Source organism: Leucopleurus acutus (assembly GCF_964270905.1).
Source record: "Leucopleurus acutus genome assembly, chromosome: 20".
NCBI classification, from domain to species: domain Eukaryota; kingdom Metazoa; phylum Chordata; class Mammalia; order Artiodactyla; family Delphinidae; genus Leucopleurus; species Leucopleurus acutus.
The window spans coordinates 456,441-465,665 of NC_139162.1; the positions used below are offsets into that span (position 1 = coordinate 456,441).

The 9,225-nt window shown below is 63.6% G+C and overlaps 1 protein-coding gene across 1 annotated transcript; it reads right to left on the reverse strand.

Moving 5' to 3' along the window:
- Window positions 1-2,649: 2,649 nt before the first annotated feature.
- Window positions 2,650-8,692, reverse strand: DPEP1 (dipeptidase 1; the record flags this gene model as incomplete). Its single annotated transcript, XM_082862041.1, has 10 exons — window positions 2,650-2,817; window positions 2,895-3,030; window positions 3,132-3,207; window positions 3,281-3,365; window positions 3,455-3,631; window positions 3,951-4,020; window positions 4,165-4,315; window positions 4,466-4,598; window positions 4,813-4,945; window positions 8,589-8,692. 10 exons carry the CDS (start codon window positions 8,690-8,692, stop codon window positions 2,650-2,652), a joined length of 1,233 nt encoding a protein of 410 aa, XP_082718167.1.
- Between the last annotated feature and the right edge of the window lie 533 nt (window positions 8,693-9,225).

Genomic DNA, 9,225 nt, shown 5'->3' on the forward strand with positions numbered 1-9,225 from the left:
CGAGAACTGTCTCCATCTTTGCTTTAGTGGCCTGGGGTGGGGTGGGGGCCTTAAGGGGACGGTCGGCTTGCGGTCCAGCCCGCCAGTAGGAGGCTGACGGGTTCCTGAAGGAGGGCAGCTGGGGTGCTGTGAGGAGTGGGATTCCCAGGCCCTGCTCGGTGAGGCCGAATCAGATCCACAGTTCCTCTACGATTTTACCTTGAAATACTTTTAAACTTATGTAACAGCTGCAAACCAAGTGCACAACTTCTGTATACTTCCCTGTAGGAGCTTCCCTCGCGTCAACCTAGTTACCGTAGAACCGACCAAATCAGGAAACCGCCCTCACATTATTACCCTGTGGTCCCTCCAGCCCCGAACGTGGCACAGGCCCTCCCATTTCTCTACGTGACCGGGACGGTCTCGAGGCCAGTGGGTCTGCACCGGTTTGCTCGTGGGAACTGCGTCCGGGCGCCCCCCACCCCGTGTGCCCCAGAAACCGCTTCCGGGCAACCTATGTGTGCGCCAGAAACCAAGTCCCTGTGCCCCGCTGTGTGCACCAGAAACTACATCCGTGCGTACCCCTGTGTGCCCCCAGAAACTACCACCGGGCGCCCCTCTGTACTCACGGGAACCACATCTGGTCACCCCGCTGTGTGCACCGGAAACCACGTCGGTGCGCCCCTCTCTGGACACGTGAGCCACGTCAGCGCGCCGGAACCATGTTGGTGCACCACCCTACGTGCACCAGAAAGTACGTCCGGCCACCTTCCCCACAACCCACCGCTCACACGAAGCACGTCTGTGGGCCCCCCTCTGTGCTCACGGGAACTACGTCCGGGCACCCCACTGTGTGCACCAGAAACTATGTCCGGACACACACCGACACACACACACGCCCCGTGGGCACGGGGACCACAGGTTTGCACTTGTCAGGCCTCCCCCTCTGGGTTACTCCTTGGGCAGGGAAAACCCCGTTTTCAGGTTCTCAGCCCCTGCTCCCCACACAAAGTTCTAGTTTCGGCACTGCTGGCTGCCCCCACCCCCGAGAGACGCCCTTACCCACCAGAGGACTGGGTTTGTCGCAGGCCTTGCTGGGCCCCTCGATGTGTCGTCTCTGTTAGATTATTTGCCTTGTGTTTCACGCTGGTGCTTCGCGGCCTGGATGGTCTTGACCAGGTTTTTGGGGCGTGTGATCCGTGGCCAGGGTTGTAGCGTCGGAACCATAGTGGGGTCCATGCCCCTTGTGCCCAGCCCGCCTGTCAGAGTGACCACCTGTGGCTCTGGGCCCCCCTTGTCCCCTCCGAGCACGTCTGGGTTTGAACAGGGCCTGGGGCCGCTTGTTGCCTGGTTGGAGAATCGCTGATGTGGGCCCTGCCTGGGGAGACAGCCCTCCAGGGGCTCCTGAGCAGGCTCCACGCTGCTGGGTGGGCCCGGGTGTGGCACCCGCCTCCCTGGAGCCCCTTACCAGGCCCCCCAGGGAAGGCCTGCAGGCCTGTGTCTCCCAGGGTGAATGAGGGGTGAGCAGACGGGTCCCCAGAACCAGATGCTGGGGATGACACGTGAGGTGTGGCCTCGGGTGTGATTCTAACGTGGTTAAGATTATTTCAGACGAATATTACAGCGTTTCTTATGGGAAAATCCCTCCCAGTTAGCAAACTCAGGCGTGCCCGCCTGCGGCCCACCAGGGGGCCCTCCAGCCCTGATAAATCAGCCAGCCATGGCAGGCTGGCGTGCTGGGCAGGGTTCAGCCAACTCAGGACAGAAACCCTTTCTTCTCCTTTAACGTTAAACTGATCCTAAGTGATCAGCAAATACCCACAGTGTCCCTGCTGGTGGCTTTAGGTATCCCTGGAGAGAGTGCCTGCTGGGAGCGAAAGGCAGGGCCACAGCCCAGAGGCCCTCGCTGGCTCCCACGGCCCAGGCTGGCAGGCACCAGTGGGTAACAGCGCAGAGGGGCATCCTCAGGGGCTCTGGCCTGGAAAGGGGCCAGGAGGGATGCGTTGGGGGTCTTGTCCAGGGTCTGTCACCAAGTTATTCATCTCAAGACACATGCACCGGATGACCGGTGGCAGGGGCAACGCTACTGAGCCCCCCTTGGGCGGAGCCCTGCCCTGCAGAGTCCTTGTTCATGGTGTGTGAGGACACCCTGCAGGGCTGGGTTCCTCCCTGCTCCGGACCTTGCTTTCCTGTTTGCCAAGAGAGGCTGGCCCAAGGGGTGGGCCGTGGGCACAAGCGTGTGTGTGTGTGGGTGTGTATATGTGAGAGCATGGGTGTGCACCGGTATGAGGATATGGGGTGCAGGTGTGCACACGTGTGCGTGCCTGTGTGTGTGCACGCACCTGTGTACAGATGTGCGTGGGGAGGTGGCAGCCGGAGCCTGGACTGTGTGTTATTTTAAAGACCCTCCAGCAACGTCCACGCAAAGCCTCTCAGACCCTGACCCCTCTGGCCCTGACCTTCAGGACTCAGGCACTCCTGTGTCTGGTGTCCAGCCAGGAGCCCCCTCCAGGTCCAGGGTGCTGATGACACGAGACTCAAAGGATCGGCGACTTTATTGAGGGTCCCGCCGTGCCTGTGTTTTGTGCCGCCCAGGGGAGCGCAGGTGCCTGCCCAGGACAGGCCAGTGTGAGCGCACGGGGAGTCGCTGCCGTTCTAGCACCCAGGGTGTCAGAGGCGACACGGGCAGAGGACGAGGAGTGCAAGGGAGGCCAGCAGGGCCCCCGGCTGGAGGTGGAGGCTGGGGGCCCCTGAGTAGCCGTAGCTGGTCCTGCAGGAGGCCTCCAGCTGGCCCAAGGGGATGGGCTCCTCGCCGGGAGCCTGTGTGTGACTGCGCGCCTGGGGAAAGATGCAGGTCAGCTGCCTGCCTGAGGGCAGGAGGGGGTCAGCGGCGCGGGGATTGCGGGGCCGCTCACCTGCTCCACCGCCTCGAAGACCCTCAGCAGGTTGTCTGCCAGGACACCCTTGACCTCTGCCTCGGTCCACTGTCTCCTCAGCAGCTCGGCGGCTAGGTCTGGATACTTGGACACGTCCTCAAGCCCCGAGGGAAGCCTGAGATGCGGGTGGAGAAAGCCAGGCTCGGCATCCCGGGGGGCAGGGCCTGGGCGCCCCCACCCCGCCCCTCACAGCACGTGGAGGGGGTGTCGCCTCACCTGGACACACCATCGTAGTCCCCACCCAAGCCCACGGCTCCGGCCCCCGCCACCTTCTTGATGTGGTCCAGGTGATCTGCGGAGAGGCGGCACGTGAGGGCCCTGCGAGAGGTCCCGGCCCGGAGCCCCGGCCGCTCAGCCCCGCCCACCTGCCACTTGGGACAAGTTGGCCTCCGCTCTGCAGGAAACGTAGTCAGTGTAGAAGTTCACCATCACCAGGCTGCCCGTCTCCTTCTGCTCGGGAGAGAGGGCGGCACCGTGGGCAGGGCGGCCAGGCCGCGGGGGCCAGCCCAGGAGCGGACGGCCCCGGCCCAGCCTCTCACCACCAGCTGGAGCACGTCGTCGGGCACGTTGCGCCGGTGCTGGCACACACTGTAGGCCGAGGAGTGGCTGAAGACCACGGGGGCCTTGGACAGCTGCAGCACAGCCTTCATGGTGGCCATGGACGCGTGGGCCAAGTCGATGATGATGCCCAGTCGGTTCATCTCCTTCACGACACTCTGAGGGGGGACGGGGCTCAGGGGACCCGCACAGCCTGGAGGGTCTCAGCCAGCACCCTGGGACCAGGCAGGCTGTGCCGTGCACGCTTGGGTTCACACGACCTTCTGGGGTTTCTGGCGGCCGCCTGGGAAGTCCAGGTGTGGGGAAGGGCACTGGCCAGGTGTCAACAAGCCCTTCAGGGGCTGAAAGACTGGAGGCCACTCTAATGACCAGTGGGTTCCAGTGGCAGGCCCGTCCTGCTGGCCCATCTCACAGTTGAGGAAACAGGTGACAGGCCGGGTCCTCTGAGGGTGACCAAGGCCCCGCCCCCCCACTCACCTGCCCAAAGAGTGACAGGCCTTGGCTGCGGGCCTCGTCCTCTCCCGTGTCCACCAGCCAGTTGTCGGCCCTGGGAGAGCAGAGGGCAGGCGCCCGAGGGGCAGAGTGGTTGTCCGGGCCCACCCACCTCAGGACCCTCAGGAGGAGAGACAGGTGCCGGGGCGGTCCCTGCTCTGAGACCCTCCCGCCCGGCCGGCCCCCCGGGGCTGCTCACCAGGGCGTGTTGCAGCTGTGGGTGAGAGTCAGGTACCGCATGCCCAGGTGGTAGAGCGCCCGCAGGACGCCCAGGCTGCTGTCGATGGAGTGGCCGCCCTCCACGCCGACCAGACTGGCCACCTTTCCCTCCCGGAAGGCCCGCCGAATGCCTGCAAGGAGAGCCCGGCCAGGGGCAGTGGGCACCGGGCGACACGTGTGCCTGGGTGTCGGGTGTGGGGACTGGCTTCCACGTGAAACAAACCGCAGAGCGGTGCAGCAGCCCCTGCTCAGGACCGGGGCTGGTGGGCGCCGGCACCCACCTGTGCTGTCGGTGACACACAGGAAGGTCTCGGGGTACAACTGGCACATGCGGTGGATGACGTCGATCTGCTCCAGCGTCCTCTTCACGGCATCCTTGTTCTGGGTGTCGCAGGGCGTGTACGCAGACCAGAACTGGGGGGGTCACGGGGGGAGGTGCTGGGAGCTCAGGAGCTGGGCCCCAGGCACACGAGCTCTGGCTTCCCTCTAGCCACGGAAGCCCTCCCCACAGCCTGAGTGGCTATCGGAGCCCCCTCTAAGGGCCCGGGGCCGTACGCCGCCACCAGGGAGGGGCAGCAAGAGAGGAGGCGATAGGCTCCAGCGCCTCAGGCTCCAGGCCCGACCATACCTGGGCACCCACAAAGCCAGCCCTCAGCTTGGGGATGTTGGTGTGCGTGTGGGCCAGGCTGGTCAGGTTGGCCCTCGGGTCCTGAAGCTGATTGTTGAACAGTTTCAGCAGTTGCCAGGGCAGGTCATTGTGCCTGGAGGGGCCAGGCGGAGGGGTCAGGGGCAGGTCAGGAGGCCCCTTGGACCCGGGCCCCCCGAGCTGCCTCCCGGGCAGGCTGTGCCTTCTCCAGCTCCTCTTCTCATGGGCTGAAGACTAGGGAGGTCGCAGGGTGACTGCTGTCATCTGAGCACACCTGAGCACAGGTGAGCTTCTCAGCTGGCTGCACCCCCAGGCCAGGCCACTGAACTGAGCCCTAAGTGGACAGGTCTTCCCTCCCGGAGCCTTTCACTGGGGGGAGAGGGAGGGCAGATGCCGGCTTGGCTTCAAAATCGTGGAGGGAGGGGGAGCTTGGAGTTGAAACAATCTCCACGAACAAGGCTGGTTGACGTGGGGCTGCTGAGTGCAGGCCTGAGGGAGATTCACAGATTAAAGATGAAATCCTGGGCTGCCCTGGTGGCGCAGTGGTTGAGAGTCCGCCTGCCGATGCAGGGGACGCGGGTTCGTGCCCCGGTCCTGGAAGATCCCACGTGCCGCGGAGCGGCTGGGCCCGTGGGCCGTGGCCGCTGAGCCTGCGCGTCCGGAGCCTGTGCTCCGCAACGGGAGAGGCCACAACGGTGAGAGGCCCGCGTACAGCCAAAAAAAAAAAAAAAAAAGATGAAATGCTTCTGCTGCAAGGAGAGGGTGGGGAAGTGTGGGGCGTGGCCTACCCTGGGGGGCAGCCATGGGAGCAGGGCACCAGTGTGGGATTTGGGGGCCCCAGAGGCCCTCTGCTGCCTCTGTCCCTGGGGACAGTCCTGCACCATTTCCAAGAAGATCCCTCTGTGCTTCCAAAGGACAGGCCCTCTGAAGTTCTCCCAGGAGCTGGTAGGCGGTGAGTGCATTGGAGGAGGAGGTGAGGTGCGGGGAGAGGGGAGGAGGGGACTAGACAGGCAGGACGAGGGGCAGGGGACAGGGAGGGCTCTCAACAGCTGCTGGGGGTCTTCCGGGGCAGGACCCGTGGGGCACATTCCTCCCTGCATCCAGGAGCAGCCCCAAGGGGAGAGACTGCTGGGAGCCATGAGCTCCAGGTGCCGGCACGGGCCTCGGCCCCTGGGAGCTGATTAGAATTTCAGAGTCTCAGGCCCAGCCCTGGCCCACCAGTCGGCATCTGGCTTTACCAGCCAACGGGCACACACGCCCGGGACGTGCAGGGAGCCGACCAGCGGATGCCTAGCCTGGTGACAAGGGGGCTGTGAGGACAGCCCGGAGGGGGCTTTGCTCCCACTGCGGGCCCTCCCATCCACCCCTCCTCCCCAGCCCAGCAGCCATGCCCACTCTCCCCAGGACCCTCGCCCACACCTAGTTCCCACCCCCAGCCCTGGCTCCCTCCCCGGTGTCTGTTTCCTCATCTGTAACACACACACACACACACACACACACACACGGGGCTGCCTTGTGAGGCTCACTGACAATGTTAACGCCGTGACGGCCTACGTCGTCCGGCCCCCTGGGGTGGGCTCTTCCACAGCAAGGTGGCCATGGCCCCCGGTGTGAGGTTTGACTGCTGGGCATGGGCTGGTGGTCAGGACGCCTTTGCTGACTGAGGGGTGGATGAGCTCCAGGGAGGCGAGGTCACTGCTTCACTGCAGAGTTGGGGGGGGGCTGGCCCTGGTCACTGTCCCCAAGGCAGCGCTGAGCAGGACTTCACTCCTTTGCCCCTCTAGGAAATCCAGCCCCACGCTCCAGCTGCCTCCGCTTTGCTCTTCCCTCCTCGCCTCAGCCTGTCCTCCCTTTGTAGGTATCCGCGCTAAGGTCAACACCACATCTTGGAGTCTGTTCTGGAGGCTGACGGATCTGCCCTCCTTATCTGTGTGGCCTGGGTAGCATCCTCAGCTGTGACAGAGGACCCTGCCCAAAGAGGAGAGGGGAGGATTCCGAGTGCTGGGAAGTGCTAGAAACGACAGCCAAACACACACTTAGGCCAGCTACGGCTTACAGATGTGATGGCTGGAGCCGTATTAAATCATGAGGTAACTGTGGGAATGGTGGCCACACCATTATGGAATGCCATGCCAGGACTCCGTCCAGACTGCTCTGTTGTTGAAGCTACTTATTTGGGTCTCTCTTACCCACAGGAGTAGCTAATACTAACTGGTTTTGATTCTGTCAGCCTAGTCTTGGCCTTCTAAGACTTTGGATAATCCCAGCTCCCCAAATCCCAGCTTCCTGAGTACTCCTGGTTGTCTGGGCTCTTTGAGCCATCTTACCCCTCACATGGACATCTGGACAGCTCCCAGCACCTAAACTCGGAGCCCCTCTCCGTGTGCCCAGCCACCCTGAGTCCCCCGGAAGGAAGGAACATTCATTTTGTTGGCATATTCTACCTGTCCTTGCTGACCTGGGATGCCCGGTCCCTGAGCCCAGACCTGCCAGACAGCAGGGCCTCCCGGATGCGAGCAAAGGACAGCGGCCTCTGCAGCAAACTTCCTATGCCTGTGAGGAGACCCAGCCATGTGAGGACCCTCAGAGGCAGGCAGGGGGATGGGAGGTCCAGGAAGGAGGGGGAGGGGAGGGACCAGGGGAGGACTGAGGGAGGGAGGGAAGGGTGCACTCTGACCCCTGATGGCTGCTTCCTTATCTAGGGCTGCCCCTCATTTCCCTGCCAGTCTTATGTGATGAGACACCTGTTTTCTCTGCTTTTCTTGCAGAGCTTTTGTCCCATAAAGCCTGGGCAAGTGGGTACCCCAACTTTCCCAGCACCCGGTGGGAAAGAGCAGGTGGGGCGGGAGTGTGTGTGTACAGGTGGCGTCCTTCCCAGGGCTGGGAGAGCCCCGAGGAGTTGGGGGCGGGAGCGGCAAGGGCAGTGCCAGGCCTGCCTGCAGCATCGAGGGGCCCTGGGGGCCGCTGGAAGGACTCCGGCTACTGCTCTGAGCTCTGTGGGAGTTGGAGCTGGAAGGGCAGGGGCTGGTACTTGTGTCTCCAAGACTTCCTCTGGCTGCAGTGCGGAGACCTGACCTCAGGCCAGGGACAGGAGGGGGCAGTCAGAGGCACAGGGGCGGGGGTGGAGGGTAAGTGAAGGGGGCAGGCGCGGCCAGGTTGGCTGTGACATCAGGGAGAGAGTGACAAGGTGTCACCAGGGTCTTGGCTGGAAGAGGGGCAGGGGGAGTGGGCACCCAGGAGCTTGGTCTGGGGCACTGAAGCGTGAGATGCCTCGGTGAGGTCAAGCCGGGCGCACAGGCCTGATGGGGTCACCCCAGGTGGATGGAGCGAGGGGTGGGCTTGACGAGAGGGTCCCCCAAGGGCCACAGCAGACACCACCCTCACCTGCACTTCCTGTGACACAGGACCCTGGGCCAGGCCCCAACGGCCCCCAGCCCCAGCCCCACTCTGAGCTGGGATCCAGCCCCCAGGGGTCCAGGCTGTGGGCTGTCCCGGGAGATGCTGAGGCCTTGGGGGCCTCACTATTCACCTCCTTCCTGCCGCGTTCCCCACAGGCCCTCATGTACTGAAGTCTCTGGGGCCCTGAGAGAGCCCACAAAAAAACTGAGTCCAGCAAAGGGCAAAGGCCATAGTGCAGTTGGAGAAACTGAGTCCCATTGGAGACAGGGCAGCTCCTGTCTCAGGTCAAGGGCACATGAGCCTCGACCCTAGCGCCCCCCGCCCGGACCCCCGGGGCCGTCACATGGGGGGCTGCTTACCCGTCAATGACAGGCGTGCCCTGCATGATCCTCTCCGCTGTGTTCCGGAACTGGTCCGCAGTGCAGACGGCCACCAGGGGCCAGAACCACCAGCTGGCCCACATGGCGCGGTCCCCAGGGATGCGCTCCCCTGCTGCTCCTGTGCGTGTGTCCTGACCCGCCTTCCTGGGCGCCACAAGACAGAGGGCTTTGGTCCAGGTGATTGCTGCCAGGACCTCCCCTGTTTATCAGTAATCAGCACATTCCCCGCGAGGGTGGATCCATGGGAGTTCCTAGCCCCTGAGGCTGGGCGTCGCTGTCTGGGCCAGGCCAAGTGTGGTAAAACCCCAGGGGCGGGACTGGTGCCCAGAAGTGGGGCAGAGGATGGGCGAGCGCAGGGAAAGGGGCCGCCAGTGTTTGTTGTGTCCTGCCCCCAGGACCCGGTGTCTGAGGTCTACAAACGAGATTCAGTTTTGCGTACTTGAATGTATCCCTTTGTTTGCCTGTAGTTTTTTGTTACTTTTCTTGCAAGGTGGAGCACAGCCCGGCAGGGGCACTCCTGCCACACTCCACTGCAGTGCTGGGGGCGTCTGCACACTGACCCGCGCTCCGGCTGCAGGCTTCTGACCGAGCCTGTTGGATGCTGGGGCTTGGGGTC